This window comes from Acipenser ruthenus, chromosome 9, assembly GCF_902713425.1.
Source record: "Acipenser ruthenus chromosome 9, fAciRut3.2 maternal haplotype, whole genome shotgun sequence".
In the NCBI taxonomy this organism is placed as follows: domain Eukaryota; kingdom Metazoa; phylum Chordata; class Actinopteri; order Acipenseriformes; family Acipenseridae; genus Acipenser; species Acipenser ruthenus.
Window position 1 is genome coordinate 35,606,546 of NC_081197.1, and position 18,352 is coordinate 35,624,897.

Here is an 18,352-nt window from a genome sequence, read left to right on the forward strand (position 1 = left end):
TATGCAGACATTGTTCATGTATAGTTCAGTGAAAGTTAATACATTTACCTTCCCTGCCATTCATGGGTCCTGCAGCACAGGATTAGTGAACTTGGGTATTTTACCTCCTTATAGCAGAGGGCCGCGGACGGTCGCAACGGGGGTGCAGGTCTCAAGCAGCTCAGGCTCCATGGTTTCTGTGTCTTAGGGGGCTCCAGGGGGCCCCACATCATGGTGCTGTGAGGGGTCCCGTGAGAGGAGGGGTGAGGGAGGGTGTGGTAGGCAGGAGTCCCTGTCGCTGGCCTGTTCTCTGAATGTCTACTGGACGGTGTTACAGGATGTAAAGGGAGCTGGAATAGTAATAGGAAAAAAGGGAATGTTAAGATGCTTTGAAAACTAAAAACAGCGAGTAAGGAAACAGCAGATTTAAAAAGTAGAGAATTTGTTGGTTGTCTTTAACCCAGTATATGATATATCAAGGTATTTTTTATTATTAATTTTAAAATGTGAGCTTTCATACACAGTTACTTTTTGTCCAGTTCACAAAGTATTATCCTGGCCATTACTGTCACCACCATAAATAAATTACACACAGGACGTGTTTTATTGGGGTTTAAAAATCATACCCACCAATTTAATGACACCGTTTTTTTTTGTTTGTTTTTTCTCTGAAATCACATGATTTTGGACACAAAGCATATTCCTAAAGACTACCTTCAAAAGCCATTTGGTTTCCTTTTGTTTTTATTGCATGTCGTGATATTAATAAGGGGTTCAATGAATCACTCCAGGGGTGAAAACACCAGCTGGATTATTACAGCGGTTAAAAAAGGCAGTATTAGGGTACGCTGCTGCTGTTAAGAAAATGAAAAAATATATAAATAAATTTAAATTGAATTATTATTTTTTTAAATATATTTTAAACCCAGTAATTTCTTTAATGCAGTACTTACTGTGTGACATGGTACAGAGAGTGGCTTGATAGTAGAGGTTCCTATACTAGCGGATTTAGTCTGTCTGTGGAGATGATCCACCCAGTCATGCAGGTCTTCTGGATTGTTGCAGGTCACTACTATCCGTTCTATCATATTTCCTATAGCAAACATAGGTATGTGTATTAAAAGAGAATATATTAATAAATATACATTTATCAAAATATGTTTTGTTTTAGACAAATTATTGCTATAATTTAAAAGTGTACTGTTATATCATACAAGAATTTAAATATATATTTTGAAATACAGAATACAGTTTAAAGATATAATAAGCAGATTATTAAATATTTGGGTTGATTATTGTTTCATACATACCTTTAAACAGTTGACTTTCTTATGTTTACTGTTTTACTTCATCCAAAAAATAAAAAAACAGCTCTCCCCAAATAAAATGTATTGTACATATGAAGAGTTATAAACTCTAATCTTACCTGAAATTTCAAAAGCATTTTTGTTGGTTTCACTATCTTCTAGTTTCAAGATTGTCATTCCTGTTAATGGCAGTTTACCCTAGAAAGAAATGCCAGGCCTATTTAAAACCATAGTGATGAAACATGACACATCTTACTCAGGCTTTCAGAGCATTGTCCCCCGACGTTTCAGAAATTAACCAACAAAAACGTCTTACCTGGTAAATAAAGCCACTCATTCTGTGACTGGCTGACAACATCAGCAAGACATGGGGGAACAGGAGCAGGTACCTCTCATTCTTTTCCTGAAGAGACATAGAGACACACGGGTTTGTTAACAGAAAATTACAATTCCGAAAACGTGCAAAATGACTCGCTTCAGTGTGTGAGAATAATGAAGTTGTATCACTGTTATAACTAGTGTGGGACAAATATCCGAACCAATATTTTTGACATGTATTCGGGGACAAAAATCAGATGTTTGTATTTGCTAGAAATGTAAAAAATACCTTGCACTTATTTACCTCCTCACCAGAAGTTGCGTGACAGTTGAAAAATTGAAAAAGAGCTCAGTGTGATATGTGAGCATTAATATTCATATAAAATAAAATAACACAACACACACAGCAGCTCTTGAGCCTCTATGTAAAAGTTGTGGACAGCAAAAAGTAAACAAACCAGATTATGCACACACACACACATAGTGCTCTCTATGGAATGCCATCTGGGTCAAAAAAGCATTGGACTACTTCAGAGGGAGTCAGAATCTTATGGGACTGAAAAAAGGCAAGCACGCCATTTTGAAATGCCTCGCTTAAACAGTGTCCAACTTTCTGGAAATGTTGTGTAGTGATTATTATACAGATTGTATATATTTTCTTATGTGGAATGTAATAAACGAGAATATTTTTCTACTTTAACGTGTTTCATATTGTAACGTCTTGCTGTAAAATAAGGGCACACACACTGGGGCCGGCCCCCCCTCCCCTGTCCCTGCTGCTATGCTGTCACTGCCTGCATTCTGAGCAATATAATGGCTTTTATTACTTTTTGAAATTTGCACTAGTTATAACTCAGATTTGCGTAATCAAAACAGCATTATCAATACGGTAAATAATTAATTATCTTGTCATTTCTCCAGACATACAACACATGGTCCCTGGTGTTTCACCTCACTCCCTGCACACTGTATCATGACTTGTGACATGTAGAGGACAGTGCCCAGTGTCTTGATGCCTTCTCCCTCCCAGCAGCGAATTGCTTCAGCCAGAATCTGCAGCTCCAGCTCCTTCCTCTTCCGTACCTCTTGACACTGCGCCTGTCAAAATGAATCATTTCGTTCAGATTTATTTCATTTAAACCAGGAGTATTACAACTCATTGGTCAAAACAGAATGGTGGTTTTAATTTGGATACCATTCTGTTTAATTGGATATTGTTAATATCCATGTTCTTTTCACACCATGTTTATGTTGAACTCTAACTGATATTAAATGACGTGATAGATCGATCGATAGATAGATATAGATAGATATAGATAGATAGATATAGATAGATAGAGATCCCCAATATATTTAGTGAAATGCTTTGACTTATCATCTACAAGGTTTATGGGGGATATACTTTGTCACTTCTCAACCTTCTTCTTTTCACAAACTTACAGAACTTGATCTAACAATGCTCGTTTGGATTCAAAACCGGAGATGGGCTCTGAAATAAGAGCTTTAAATGTTGCCAACCCAGGTTTAAAGCATTTAATCAACATCAACAATTTATCACCTGCCAATGAAATAAACCACTGAGAGTACTGACATTTGGCAGGACTAAACAAGGTAAAACAAGACTCAAGGTCTATCGCCACCACGAGTCAGAGATTGATAAACATTGTTCTGCTGTAATGGAAAAAAAACAAAAAAAATGTGCCTCCAACACACTCAAATCTGTCGCTACTAAACACAGCACATGTGGGATGAAGAAAGAGCTGAACATCAAGGAAATCCAGTGCATGGCAGACATCTCAATACCGAAAAACATGCCATCTCTGCCAAAACCTATTGGCTGCAGTTAAATAAAACACGAGAGAAGCTTTGTGCAGCTGCACGTCAAAAACCCAGTTAGCATAAAGAGCTACAATCCAGCCCTGGAATGCCTAGCTTACATAGCAAAGGGACAGAGCGACCCATTCTAAAGGAAGATCACACAGAAGATCTCAAACACCATATCGGAGTGTAGTTCAGGGTGGCCCAATTAGTTCATGCTCCGACTTCAACTGCAGAGGCCTGGTATTGAATGTGTCTCAATTATTTTCTTACTGTAGCCGTTATTGTGAATTTGCAGGAAAGAACCCACCTGCTTCACAAAATCAACATAACAAAATAAAAAAATAAAAACACAGATACTAGAAATAAAGCAAATAAGAAAAAAAAAGAAAAAAAAGGAATACAATTAATTCCAACCACACCACGAACCGAATTATTTTCTCATTATTAATTAATCATAACATTTCCAAACAAAAACCAGGACCACGTCCGATTCTCACTGTTTTGTGGTCTTTAATAGAATAAGCCTATTGTTTGTTTTACCTCCATGCTTTGCATTAGGAACAACACTGATCAGGCATACAATTAATTGAAGCATTGACAAAAAAAGATACCCAGTTATGGAGGTAGCTGACGAATTCCATGGATGGTGTGCGGCTAAAATACCTTTTCACCTACTAAACACATTCAAATTTGTAACAGATTTGAATTTTACTGGTGGGCTTAGCAGGCACACATATACAGTATTATAATAGTAGCCTACACATTATTATTTTTTCTAATGGTCTCTGCGATAGAGAAAGTGCCGTGCTCAGGCTTTTACAGAACCACATGGACTTACAGAAAGACTTTTAAAGGTTGTCATGGATTTCTGAATGTCTGGTCGATCAGGGTGATAATCCTAGAAAAGAGAAGAATGCAGATCGTGTTATCAGTGTTACGCAGTGGATTTGAATGTGAATTTTGCATAATCCAGAAACCTTTGTGCAGTATCACAGTCGTGTAAAGTCATACGTTGCAGCAATAAATAAATACAAATCTCTTTGTGTCTGTACATGTTCTTTCAGGACTTCGGGTTAAAAGGAAATATCAACACTCTAAATAAAAAAATAAAAACACACCTTTAAAAACAGCCTGATTTGAAACACAGTGATTTGCCAGTAAGTCTCAGTCAGTCAGAGATTATATTCATCCCAATGCTGACAGCTTTATTGCTGATTCAGGTAATTTGCTACAGAGGGTTTTCAAATTAGCACCAGATATGACGGAGGGAAAAGGCTCAGGTTTTGCCAGCAGAGAGGCCAGCAATATCTTAGAAAATGCGACACCAGATCATCAACCTCATTATATAAAAGGCAGACAGTTTCTATCTCTCATGTTCTCTGGGTCTGGTCATCTTTCTCATGGATGTTGACAGCAGTTTGTCTTGTCAACTGTAAAGGATCAAACTGTAAGGGCAGGGAAGTCAGCAGCCTTAAAAATACAATTCAGCACTGCCTGATAGGCAGGTGCTCCAGTCTTGCCTTGATGAAACAGGTGCCTCTGACAGCCATTAAAAGGATTAATTACATTGTGCATGAATCAGCATGTATTATAATGTAATACATGCTGATTCATGCATTCCCCATAATAGCTGAAGTCTGTTAAAATATTTAAGAACAATTAAGAAAAAGTAAATTTGTCTAACCATGGCAGATTATTTATGGTGCGAGGCTCCCCCCCCCCCCCCACAAAAAAACAAAAAGTGCCTCCAACATATTCAAATCTGTCGGTACTAAACACAATTACTATTCTTAACTTTTCTTAAATATTTTTAGATTTTTTTTAATTGTTTTTTTAGTATGATGTCAGACTGGAGTCTGAAAATGGCAGTAGAGTGACTGCATAAGTAATCTTGTGTCTGGGTAAAGCAAACTGAATATATGGCTACAGATAGTAATAGATACAAAATATATTTCACAGAAAACATAACGTCATTGAAAATAAATAAATAAATAAATGACTAGGTTTTGATACTTTTACCAATGATATCACTCCAGGTATGACGTTGTTAAAGGGTGGACTAAAGACCGGTACCTCCATGTGTCGTTCAAGCTCTTTAAGCAGGGTTGGGTACTTGTCCAGTCTCATGAAGGGTTTGCTGAGGCCTGTGGTTAGCATGAGGATCCCTGGACTGCTGGCTCCTTTCATTTCCATGAACTCACCAAGCTCTTCTCTGATTGAATCAAAACACAATCATTGTTCTTATGAGAACATAAAGGAGGACAACACAACATGCTAACTATACTACTATTATCACAATTACATGGAACACATAGTCGTTGCACTTCACTAGCTTAATGCTTGAAATAGATATAATGGAAACGATGCAATATGTTTGGTTAGGCTTCCAATTGCCTAATAAGATGAGCTACCAATACTGGGAAACACAAACTGGGTCCTAGTTTTGTAAAGATTGTGGGGGGTGAGATAAATCGTCTTTACAAATGAAGGCCCAGTATAAAACAAGGGAGAATTTACATAGGCCCTCAAATGGGAAAACCATTTTGAAGATCCCCGACTCCTACCACCCCCCACACTCAAACCCCGCTCTCATTCATGGAGCAGGACAGCCACAAAAGGAATGACATGTTTGGGGCCAGCTTGACATCAGCAACTAAACAAGCGTGGGTCATTTTTCCCTCAGTTCTGTGTGAAACAGAACATTTCACAGTTTTAATAGAAAACAACAATATGGGCAGTGTCTCTGTTTTAAGAAACTGGCTCCAGGATTTGTACTTCCAGCCAAACTCTAATTTAAAAAAATACAAGTACAAAAGAAATAGAGGAACCGATAATATCTGAAAGCTTCCTTGCGCTGTCTAATATGTGAGCTCATGCTTTATTTTGGGATTTTCAGCACATCATGAGTTCTGGTTGTCAGTAGTCACACACATAAGAAGTCATTATGTATGCAGGCAACTGTATCAGAAGTGACCTTGGCATCTCAAATTTGAATTTAAAACTAAATCAACTGTCCTCTCACTGGATGATTTAGAATCTTGCTTGAGCCAGCAGAAAAATCACTGTTAGTTCAAAATGATCATACTAATATTCAATCTCAATCCAGTTAAGCATCCCATGGATGCAAATCCCTGTTTAGATGCAGCAGACATTTAATACCCAAATTCCATTGGCAATTAAAATGGTAGTCAAAATCCTGTACTATCTTTAAACACTCAACCAAAAGTACTAAAAATAAAATGTGTAAAATCTTAGACAAACACTGAGTTTTTAATCAACGACTCAATGTACAACACGACAGTGTACATGGACAAGGGTGAAATCAAATTACATTTCGGTAATACATGTTAATGGTTAATCAGTTTTCAAATAAAGAACTGTTCAAAAGATTACAAAAAATTATAATAATTTAATCCAAAGAAAGATACTAATATTGTTGAAGTGTCTCAAAAAGTGGTTTAACAAACACATATCCTCAGCCATTGACTTAAGGTGCTACCACATTCTCAGTCTCGTCGAATTATAAGATGGCCTTTAAGGATGATGGAGGGCGAACAGCTCGTCACTGAACCATACCATTCTGAGCCCTGTTTGTGGAAGAGCTTTCAAAAGGTCTTCCTGGGGGTGCAGCAAACTGTTTGACTTGCACCAAGTGGGAGGTGGTTGCTGTTTGGACACTACAATTGCGGCGGGTTTTTAAAAAAAATTTACAGCTCCTCTCATTAAAGTCTTTGGTAAGCAAAGGATGTTAAAAATATTTACAGGTAATTAACCCTTGGACCTAAACTCACTGAGAGACCCTCAAAACCACTTCAAACCCTGAAAGGAAGTTAGGACAGTAGTGTGGAGTAGTGGTTAGGGCTCTGGACTCTTGACCGGAGGGTTGTGGGTTCAATCCCCAGTGGAGGACACTGCTGTTGTACCCTTGAGCAAGGTACTTTACCTAGATTGCTCCAGTAAAAACCCAACTGTATAAATGGGTAATTGTATGTAAAAATAATGTGATATCTGTATAATGTGAAATAATGTATAATGTGATATCTTGTAACAATTGTAAGTCGCCCTGGATAAGGGCGTCTGCTAAGAAATAAATAATAATAATAATAATAAATTAAAGCACCTCCAGCTACAAGAGGTATGGCTGGATAGTGGCCTAGCAACAATCTATATTTTACTTAATATTTGGCCCTAAAAAGGGGTTAAAAAAAAGAGCGACTTCAAGGCCTATCCTTTGTAAGCCGTGAGCTGGCGCTAAACTCCCTATTTACAAAAGTACAAAAAGAGCGGCTCAATTATCCTTTTGTGAGGTAGACTACTTTTGAAACCGGTGCACCTCAAGGACAAACAAAGCAGACAAAAAAATAATATTAATACCAGGGTGCAGCTGACACCACTTAAGAACATGGCTCTCCATAAATACAGCATTTCCACTGTACTTACTCAAACAATAATGCACAGTCAACTACTGCTCTAGAGGGAATTTACTGAGAACAGAACCATCATTTAGCTACCCTGTAACTGACAATTAAACTACAGAAGGTAGACAAACACTTTTGCAGTGAATAGAGGTTTGTTTTTATTACAGCAATTACTCAACTGCATTTTAAGTTTGAAAATGACTAAAAAGTTGTATTTCTTTTTTAATTGCTATTAAATTAACTAAATGGTCACCTGTCGGAATCTCAGATTTCACCCCCACCCCCAATAGAAAGATTCCGATTTTTACTGCAATTTTTTTTTTAAAAAGACATATTATCATGCCAAACACAAGCCACAACATTTGCTTCCCAAATAACACTTACTTTCACATAATCTTTTATCATTGAACAATGTGGCCATGACAATATTCTGAGAAAATAGCTAAAAGCAAGTTCTACCTATGTAACAGTCTATCGCATACCAAACCAGGATGACAACAGCTGGCTGGCCTTTCAGACTCCTCACATGCAAACTAGAGCTAATTTGAAATGACTTAAATGTCTTACCTGGGGCTCTGTTTGTAGTATATAGAGCATGAGCTCTCAGAACTGAGAGAACTTATGCTTCTGCACAGACACCGCATTCTGACAGGGCTGCACAACTTCAGGACCTGCCACTTCTTGAAGATATTCTTGTGGGTAATTTCTTGGCTTTTCGAGCTCCTAAGTCTTATACTGTTCTTTCCACAATGACATCACCATGCACTGCTGGCTCTGTTAGTCTGTTGCAGGGAGGCAGGGCTAAGGGCTTTGGGATTACTGGATTTAACTCTTTCATGAGCATCCAAACGTTGGGTTATAAAAAAAAAAAAAAAAATAATTAAAAAAAGAAAAACACGCCTACTACTGAATGTGAATGAGATGATGTCCAGCACAGGGAAAGCTAATGTGGCTAAATCGGTTCAAAGGACAGCTCACAGATATAGAGTACTAGATTGGAAAGCTTGTTCTTACTTCTTTTAAAAGATGATAGGACAGGTCAGGGGCGGACAAATCGGTAGTCCAGGTGCCTGGCACTACCAAAAACTGGGTCCGGACTATCGAACTGTAATGTTGCAAAGCCCACGGGACTACCGGCGGCTTCTAAACTTTTTTTTTTTTTTTTTAAGCAATTACTTCAAAGATTGTCTATATAGAAAATCTTTGGTTACTTTGTACAGACAGACTGATAAACCAGCTCAGTTTACTTCCCGTTTAGTACACGCCTACTCAGTTGAAGCGGTAGCTATAGTAACCAGCAAATCCAATCGTGATTGGTTCATGCCTTAAGATTCATGACTTTCCATGCTTTTTTTTTTTTTAAATCGCGCATTAGTTGCTTGCCAGATCAGTGACATGACAGATAAACCAATCAGAGAAGGGAATTTGCTTTATACTTTACTAGAATGGTGCCGGTGGTATACAGTGATTGCAAGTATACAGTAGGCTACTGTATTTTAGTTATGGCTGAGATTAATTATATATATATATATATATATATATATATATATATATACACACACACACACATATACATAAATATAAAACAAATTAATAAACAGGAAAGAACACCATACCCTCAGAGGCTATCACAGTGTTACCGAGGTGTAGGGACACTGCAGCGCAAGCACAGTAGAAAGTTAATAAAGGTGCTTTACTTTATTTTTATATTTCCAACTAATCTATTAGCTAACGGTATTGTGAGAGAGCCTCCCTCACATGGCAATGTCTTTCTAAAGTGTGCAATGCATTTGTACTATTTTAAATGTATACCCTGACGTTATTGTTGTTTTTATTAAGTCAGCAGCCGTGCTCATGTTTATATTCTGTGTACACATTTAGGTCACCAAGTTTATTTGTACGGTACTACTGTATATTGATTGTATAATAATAATACGTCTTGAAAACATATGCAACACTTGCAGAGTTTAGTTACTGATAATGCACAGTGGACACTATGAGTGTGAGTGCACAGGGTAAAGAAAAATTAACTAATCCTTTTTTATTTATGTGCTTTATAGATATTTTATGAATATTTAAAAATATAAAAGAAATGGTACGAAATTGTTTACCTAATGAAGGTAAAAGGTGGGGCTCGGTTATATAAATGGCATAGGTGAAGAAAAATAAAAACAAGACTACTAATACTACTAAAGTGCATATTAATTCCCACAGTCCATTTAGGACCAAGAACATGATTGATTTAATTTGTTACGCAGTGAATATTTTAAAACTAATGATGAGATATTGGTTGGATCAAAAATCCAGACTGAGTCCCCAGGAATGATAAAGTCTGGGAAAATAATGCAAATTATGCGGTCAAACATAATTCCCTACATTTTATATGAAGAAACTATTATTAGCTTGTTATTGTTTTGGTAGAAATATTAACAAAAACTAGGTTGTTAGCAAACTTTGGCAGTATCTGGTTATATATGGTTAAAAATAAAACACAACCTGTTTTATTAGTGGCCCTCAGAAGTGATGTCGGATTTCTTTTTTGAACTTTACCACCTTAAAATTGTATCTGTCTACATTTTTTTAATGGTGCGCAGGGTTGCCAGATTTCTGTTGGGTTTATAGCCCAAAGTCACTTCAAAATTGCCCAATTATTTGTTTTAACTGAAAGCAAGCTTATTATTAACACGTTGGCCTATCAAGGCTTGAATTTCATTTTTGTGTGCTGAGGGGATTTCCCCCCCTATGCTGTAGCCAATGGGGGGCATTCCAAAATTTTAGGGGGAAAATAGAAAAAAAAAAAGAAAAAAAAAAAGAAAAAAAAAGGTACTTTTGCATATAAAAAGCTATATATTTTTTTTACTGCATCATCATTCACACTGGTGTTGCTTTAAAATGGGCTGCTTTCAAGAGACCAACAGCTGTTCTTCACTGTGAGACAGAGCACTCTCCATTGCTTTTGCCATTGCCTGACGTGAAGTTTTTGCATGCAGCACAAGAAAAAGGTGCTTTTCTTTTAAAACAGCGCTCCATTTCTTTTTTTTAACTCTTTACACACCAGCCTTATTTCCGCCTGTTTTTCACTGTTTTCATTTATTAACTACTCGATAACAAAATTTCCTTTCATATTATGTAAGTTGCATACTATATGTGGTAGAGATGAGAATATATGTTAAAAAAAAAAATATATATATATATATTTTCTAAACAAATCATGTTTGGTCACTGCTGCATATATATTCTAATCATAGATAGCTCAAAATAAAACACTGTACCATTGAACTTCAATATGAAATGAACATGGGGGGAAGCTGAGCTTCTAATCTTTCCAACAATACCACCCCTTTCAGTCTAGCTGCTGCAATGATGGAACAATAGACTCAAAATGAAACCTAAGCTGTTAACTCTGGCACATAATCAGAGGCTTAACTTCAGGTGATCGTAGTTCCGGCTAGAAGTACCGCATACACACACTGAATAAGTCTTTGGAAAGCCCCGAATCTGTACTTTTAAACAAGCCAGATAGGTGGCTTTTACGGTGCCTGAGTAATATGTGCGTAACAACCTGTGCGCTGGCACCCCAAAATGAATGGAGCTGAGTTTTAAAAGTTAAAGTGAAAGCCACCGCTTGCAAAACACCTAAATAAACTTAATATCATCTTTTTTTTTTTTTAAACTGTTTACTTACTGCAGTGCACTGAGTTTCTATAACGCTTAAAGATAGCGGCCGAGAATCACGTACGAGAGAATAAAGTCTTGCGACATTTAAAATATCCAGCACTACTTTTATTTATTTATTTATTTTAACCAAAACTGCTCAGAATGTGGCTCATAGTGCTTTCGTCACTGACACCCACTTCCTTGGAGATTGTTGTGGTGTTTCAGGCATTCTAAATTGGGTGAAAAATATAGTAGCTTGGTGTCTTAAAATATCTCTGCAGGATTTTCCCACACTAAAAGTTGCAGATATGCAGGAGCAACTTGGAAAATGCGCAATTCCGCGCTGGCATAAAAAAAAACCAAATCAAAAGCTTTTGTAAGAAAAGATACCTAGTATAAATTTGATAAAAACTACAAACCCCAGTACAGCTCATCCACACATCAGTATCAAATTTGTACGGAAGCTCTGAAGGGACAAATCAACATTCATACAAGGCCAGCAACCGAATTACAGCGTGATCTCTTTATTGAAATACTAATGCTGGTACTGTATCCCAAACAATATTGCAAACATGAAAACAGTTCAGTCTTTTAAAGTTATACCACCAATCTAATTACATTATCAACCCGCAACTCATTAATATTTCCCGCGGCTGTGTTTTTGAAGTAGCCCAATTCCACGGGAAAACTGCGGAACTGGCAACACTGATGGTGCGTAGCGTTAAATGGAAATATGGGTTACGAAAATTTGTGGTGGGCTACCATAGTTTACCTTTTGATAGCCCATCAGTCTACCACAAATAATAGTCAGTATGTAGTCAGTCACATAGTGCATAAAGCTCACGTGTGCCCGGGTGCGGACTAGGAAAATCACACCGTAAAAATGTCCAGCGGTGCCACGCCGTGGCCGTCTGTTCCGGGCTTAAAGCATCATGTACCCTTGTGTAAAATACACAGTGCACGATGAGACTGGAAATTGCATCGCCAACCACAAAATACATCATTTGTCTTACTTCTATCCGCAAGATATCCTAAATTCACAATGGTGTTCCAACCTATTGCCAGAACGGATGTGGTGATTACATAGCCCAAGTGAGGTTTGTTACATGTCAGTAACTGTATACGTTTTGCCTGGTTTTCATACACATTCTACACTGGTGCAACAGATTAATCCTATTGTTTCAAAAGAGAACAGACATTACGACACTGGAGCCAGTTTCTTGAAACACAACACGACCATAAAGCTTAATTATCCCTCCTATACCATTTTATGTGCTTATACCACGACTAGCAGCAATGAAATGCCACTCAGCAGTGTGACACCATTGTGATTTCCAGATTCACTGGTGTATGCAAGTTGTGCATCCAGTCAGTGTATAGTGGTCCATTGTAATTCCTATGAAATGCCTTTTACAATTAACAACATATGAGCCATAAGCGCTGAGTGACATACCTGTGTTCTGTAAGGACATTTACTGCTGAAGGGTGATTAGCACAATAGGCAATGTAAAGGCTTTTTATCTGGGGCATCAAGTTTAGGAAGAATCCCCCGACTCTCTGCTGAGCATCAGGCACCCTGGACATGCAAAGATGAAAAAAATTAACAAAACAGACTTGGATTGTGTGCGCAATCTCTGCAAAGTAAGTACTGTCAATTAAGCAAAGTACTAAAACCAACACAATCTACAAAACGAAATGTCTACATTGTTAGGTCTAATGTTCAAGGCAGGGTACCCTGGCACAATCTGATTCACATTTAGGCAAACAGCCACCTAGAAACATTTTTAAAAGAAGGGTAACATCACTGTATCAATTGTTATACTTGCTACATTTAGAAGGAAAATGTATAGAATGCAAGCTCACATGAATAAAGAACAAGATACGACATAACAGATTCCTGCACACCACAACAATCAGTAACAGCTACTGAACTTATATACTGGACATGTACTGGGAGCACTTGCTATGGCTACAGATATACTTACCTTTAACTACGACAAAAAACATAAGCTGTAAGCATACAAACGAAACCCATTTTACACAACATTTTTTAGATACATTCATAGAATTTATTTTTCAATCAGTTCTGAAATGTAATCTCCAACTCATAAAAATATTTTAACAGCAATTGAAATAATCTGTGTTGCGTGAAAAGATCTTGACATATTTAGAGTCTACCACAAGATGGCGCTGCACTTATCAAGATAAATAACTCTCAGTAAAGCAGCTCTATAATTAAAACAGATACAATTTATTTTATGAATAAGGGGTTTTGAAAGAGTTAGAATGAAGATATAAAAGTGTATGACAAATCTTATTTTGAAAGAAGCAAGCAAATAAATGCAATGCTATTTAACCCCATACACAAGGAAATAAGTTGGTAGGAGTTGTAGTATAGTTCAATACCTGTCGTTGTTTATTGTGTTTGGTTTTATCTTACAAACCTCTACAGGAAAAAACACAGATTTAAATGTTGTTTTCCATTATTCTATCATTCACTCACAGCCCATAATTACAAGATTGCAAACGTAGTTGTGTCAGCTAAGGCATCAACATGATCTGTAGCCTGGAAAACAGAAACATCAACCTTCTCTTTGTATGTGCAGGGAACACAGAAAAAGACGACTGATATTCAGTGTACAGGATCAGAATGTAGGGACTATTACAAGCTTCACTGCAGATATTTTAAACACCAAACGTTTCCAGTTCCTGCAAACAATGGTAAAGAAGTTATTAGGGAAATCATTCCCAGAGTACTTACTTTGTGCATTCCTCTAAGGACTGGACAAGCATCTGCTGAAAAGTGCTGATTTCTTCCAGGTTTCCCAGTATATGAGAGATATCAGAAGAACTTATCCTACATTTACCAAACAAATTGCAAAGAGTGAAGAAATCAGCAAAAAATTAAACTGTGTTTAGATAAATATTGGTAGAGCAGAACTGAAGTGCTGAATGTTTAATAACTATTCTTTACCATTCATATTGGGTCACCCCAAAGTATTAAGGGATGTAAGATTCTGTTTAGTTCACAGTGAATGTGTGTACAATATTGGTGCCTATATAGAAAATACTTCATTGAACATGAAATAAATAGCCCTGCTTTATAGATTAACATCTACATTTGACATGCAGATCTTTTGCAAAACTGTAAATTACAAAAAAAAACAAAAAACACAACATTTAAACTCCCAAAATAACAATAGACGTAACCAAAACTGAAGGCCTCGCTTACTTATCTGTGGCTTGCAATGAACGCAGGTAATTTGATAGAAGATTCTGAAGTTCCTTAGCATATTCACTCTCAGTTTCTAAAATATTCTGCAACACCTGAAAACAAAACAAAACATATATTTCCTTTTTTTATTTAATTTAGTAGGTCGCCAATTTTTATTTTCTTATTTTCTGACTCGGGAAAGGCGAAGATGAACACATGGTGTCCCCCGAAGCGTGTGACGCTGCGTGGGATACCCAAGTCTTTCCAAATTATCTAAAATCATATTTTAACAGTTAAAAAAAAACACTAAGACACCTATAATTTTCAGAACCTTGGAACACTAAGGCACGGTTTTAATCTAGAGAGTGTATCTAGATCAATTTCTGTTTAGATCAACTGAACAGAACTCAATGTCTGTTTCAAAGCCAACCAAGTACTGTACCCTCTTTGTGGGAGCAATGTTATTAAGTTTCTGCCCCTGTCTGCAGCACCCTTTGTGATCCACAGATACATCTTCAATAATAAAATTCAGTCATTCCTAAACAGCTAAGTACAAACACTTCCTGTAGCGCAGTTCATCACTCCGTTTCCACCGATTCCCCTGGAGAAAGGAGCTGGTGAAAATCAGACACTGAGCCATTCACATGGACTCTGAATTCAGGGTTTCTTTCCCCTCCCGTGCCTCTGCACGTTACTTCCTGAATGGTCCTATTCATTTAAAAAAAAAAAATGTTCAGACCATTTTATTCTGTTCCTCTTCTGTCATGGAGCTGACATTAGAATCCAAGAGTAAAAACCATCCTCTATATTCCAATATTCAATGTTTTATTTAAAAGAAATCTGAAACAGCTCAGCCACAAATCATCCCATCATTGTATAAACAGAATTAAGAGTACTGAGGCGGCAAGAGACAGATGGACAGACAGTGTCAGACAGTTATTTACAGTGCACTGAGGGGTAGGAAAGATAATATAATGAAATGCCTAAGGCATGTGATAAGAGCTTCAGAACTACAAGGTTTTATTTTAAAGTCATGATCATGCAAAACGCAAATGTTACATTGCCTCGCCTTCATAATGTAATACAGTAGCTGACACTTCAGCTTTAAGGAAATATTGGTCCCTATATACAATACAGCTCCATTAAGGTAAAAAACTAAATGTGTTAAATGAGGTAATATTAACGACATTTACTAATGGAAACAGAAGGGGCCCAAGACCAACAAATGCCTTTGTCTCTGTTCGAGCTACAGTAGCAGATAGGAACATTTGCAGCCAGTAACTTTCAGGCTTTATCCGACTTGCATTCCAAACCATTCAGCCGCCTCAGGCGGATATATTCCTGTTTTTCATGTTGGTACGTAAGAGAAGGGTTGACTGTCAGTTGCTGGAATTGCTGGGTAATTTTCATTAGTCACTAAAGCAAAGTTTGCTTTTAAAATTAATAAAAACAACTTTTTGGTTAGTTCACTTTCTGCATATACAAAAAAAGGAAACCAAGTGAAGAAAATAAAAGGAAACCAAGTGAATAAAATACACACTTCTTTTTTTCCCATTAAACATTAGAGGGGGGACCTTCTAACACACATGCAGTTACTGTATTGTCACCAGGTTTAATTTCTAGTCAGCTTCTAGCCCAAACCTCCTTAACCAGGATTAACAGCAGCATTCCGCATGGACACTTCAATAATCACCCTTCTTCCCCTCAGTCTCCTCTCTACATCCCGACTGCTGCAGGGTCCCATGAGGTGTCAGTAACGTTGCACAATATCCTTCCTCCCGGCACACAATGAAGCAAGCCTCTTTAACAAGTGCATGTACATAGCCCTTTCTACTGAACAGTCCTTGTGCTCCATCGTGTAACTAATGAATGGCTGATACCATCCCTGCTCAACAGTAATGTGAAGCTCACTGAACTTAGAAGGCGTGGAAAGTCTCAACTGTTTTTGACAATACACAGTCACACAAACACAGCCAGCCGACTGCCTGAGGCATAACTGTCAGCCACAGAACTGATAGAAAATGACCTACATTGAGCCATACCCTTGTAACCACGCACACTGCAAAATAAAGGCTAATGCACGGACAGCAAAATGTTCTTTACTTTTTTTATTTTATCTTTCCCCCTTTTTTCAGTAATCTTCATCAGAAAGCTGCCCAGAATCAAGCAAGTTCAAGATGATAGATTTTCATAAAGAGGATTCCACTTCCTAATACTGCCCTGAAGCTAGAATGGAGGGCGAGAGGTCCGAAGTGCAGAACTACAGTAGGAGTGAGCACCTGCTAATGTCATCAATTTTGGAGAAAACGGTCACAAAAGGTGGTTGTAGATTTAAGCAATTAACTCTCAATATTATAAATAAAACAGTAAGCAATGGATACCTGGAGCAAGAAGTGACCCAGCTCGCACTCTATAAATGAAGACCTGGAGTGACTGCTGTAACTATAGGGATATTGATCAGCGCGTCACAGAAAACAAAGAACTCCATTCAAAAGGGCAGACGTGGTTTGTTTCTTCCCAAACAAGTTTTCTAGTTATAATTGGAGATCTTTACAGACAACAGCACTTTAATGTGCAATCTCAAATTCATACAACTGCTGTTTTCAAAATGGAATTTGCAGTGTTAGCATGTTTTATTTTTTCCTTTGTTTTTACATTTTTTGTCCTCATTACAGGATAGCCAGGTTGTGGATTTCAGTGAGCTGTAAAACAGATTTGGCATCGTTTCTAAACAATCCAGTAAACAGCTTTATCCACCAGCAGCAGGAGCAATATTGTACATGATCTGCAGCATCTGCTGCACCCACTCGGTACTTTATAGAACTCCTCCACAATCCCAGTACAGCAATCCCTTGCTACAGAACACATGACATTCGTGCCAAAAAAAGTTAATAAAAAATGGACCAGATAGGCTTCGTTATTTACACGTTTTAATTAAAATACAAATCGGTCAACTGGAAATGCATGCAATTAACCAGAAGCCAATGGGCTTATCAGCCACACAGCATATATTATTAAACAATGTACTTACCACATTATAATATGTTTTGCTAATTGCAGATGTGTCAAAGCCTTTGGGAGGGCTTTTGAGGGTTGCGGATTTCGGAGAAACTGGCTTCTCTAAAAGAGAAAAAGTGAGTGAATTTTTTGTTAAAAAGGAGCCTACTTATTATTTCTGCTGTAACTAAGATGATTACACAATAGCAATTGCATTCAGAAACTGTGTGCAGAATACCAATTTTATATATTCTGGGGTCTGCAAATGTAAAACATTCAAAACATAGTCTGTAGCAGCTGGTTGTTGCTGCATCACTTTGATCGAATGTCTGCTAGTTATTTTACAAATGAAGTACTTTTAAAAGATTCAGAAATTCTTAGTACCTTTACACTGGACCCCAGTTAATGGTTCTGCATCTGGTTCAATCCATCACTAATAGTTACATTGAAATATGAAAGCAATAACACCCTCTACATGAAAATTTGCATAGGAAGTCACAGGCTAGATCTTTACATTGATTTAGTCAGAAATTGATCTAACTCAATATCTGGTAATTCTCTACCTATATAAGGTGGTAATTTCCATGAAAGTATTTGGTATTCACCTAGAACATTAGAACCACTTGATTAAAAGTAGAAAC

The 18,352-nt window shown here is 37.3% G+C and overlaps 1 protein-coding gene across 3 annotated transcripts in view; it reads right to left on the reverse strand.

Annotated features, from left to right (window-relative positions):
- The window catches only part of LOC117405885 (rho guanine nucleotide exchange factor 7-like), a 41,967-nt gene that overhangs the window by 10,448 nt on the left and 13,167 nt on the right, over positions 1 to 18,352 (reverse strand). For 2 of the 3 annotated variants that reach the window (XM_034923667.2, XM_034923668.2), the window contains exons 6-16: positions 17,746 to 17,834; positions 14,733 to 14,827; positions 14,262 to 14,357; positions 12,954 to 13,076; positions 5,499 to 5,637; positions 4,264 to 4,323; positions 2,556 to 2,702; positions 1,603 to 1,689; positions 1,406 to 1,484; positions 933 to 1,072; positions 105 to 329 (exon numbers count right to left, since the gene is read on the reverse strand). In XM_034923667.2, the coding sequence (XP_034779558.1) occupies positions 105 to 329; positions 933 to 1,072; positions 1,406 to 1,484; positions 1,603 to 1,689; positions 2,556 to 2,702; positions 4,264 to 4,323; positions 5,499 to 5,637; positions 12,954 to 13,076; positions 14,262 to 14,357; positions 14,733 to 14,827; positions 17,746 to 17,834 (1,280 nt within the window). Of the gene's footprint in view, positions 1 to 104; positions 330 to 932; positions 1,073 to 1,405; positions 1,485 to 1,602; positions 1,690 to 2,555; positions 2,703 to 4,263; positions 4,324 to 5,498; positions 5,638 to 12,953; positions 13,077 to 14,261; positions 14,358 to 14,732; positions 14,828 to 16,407; positions 16,601 to 17,745; positions 17,835 to 18,352 lie in introns of those variants that run through there. The other variant, XM_059029917.1, reaches the window with a different exon arrangement.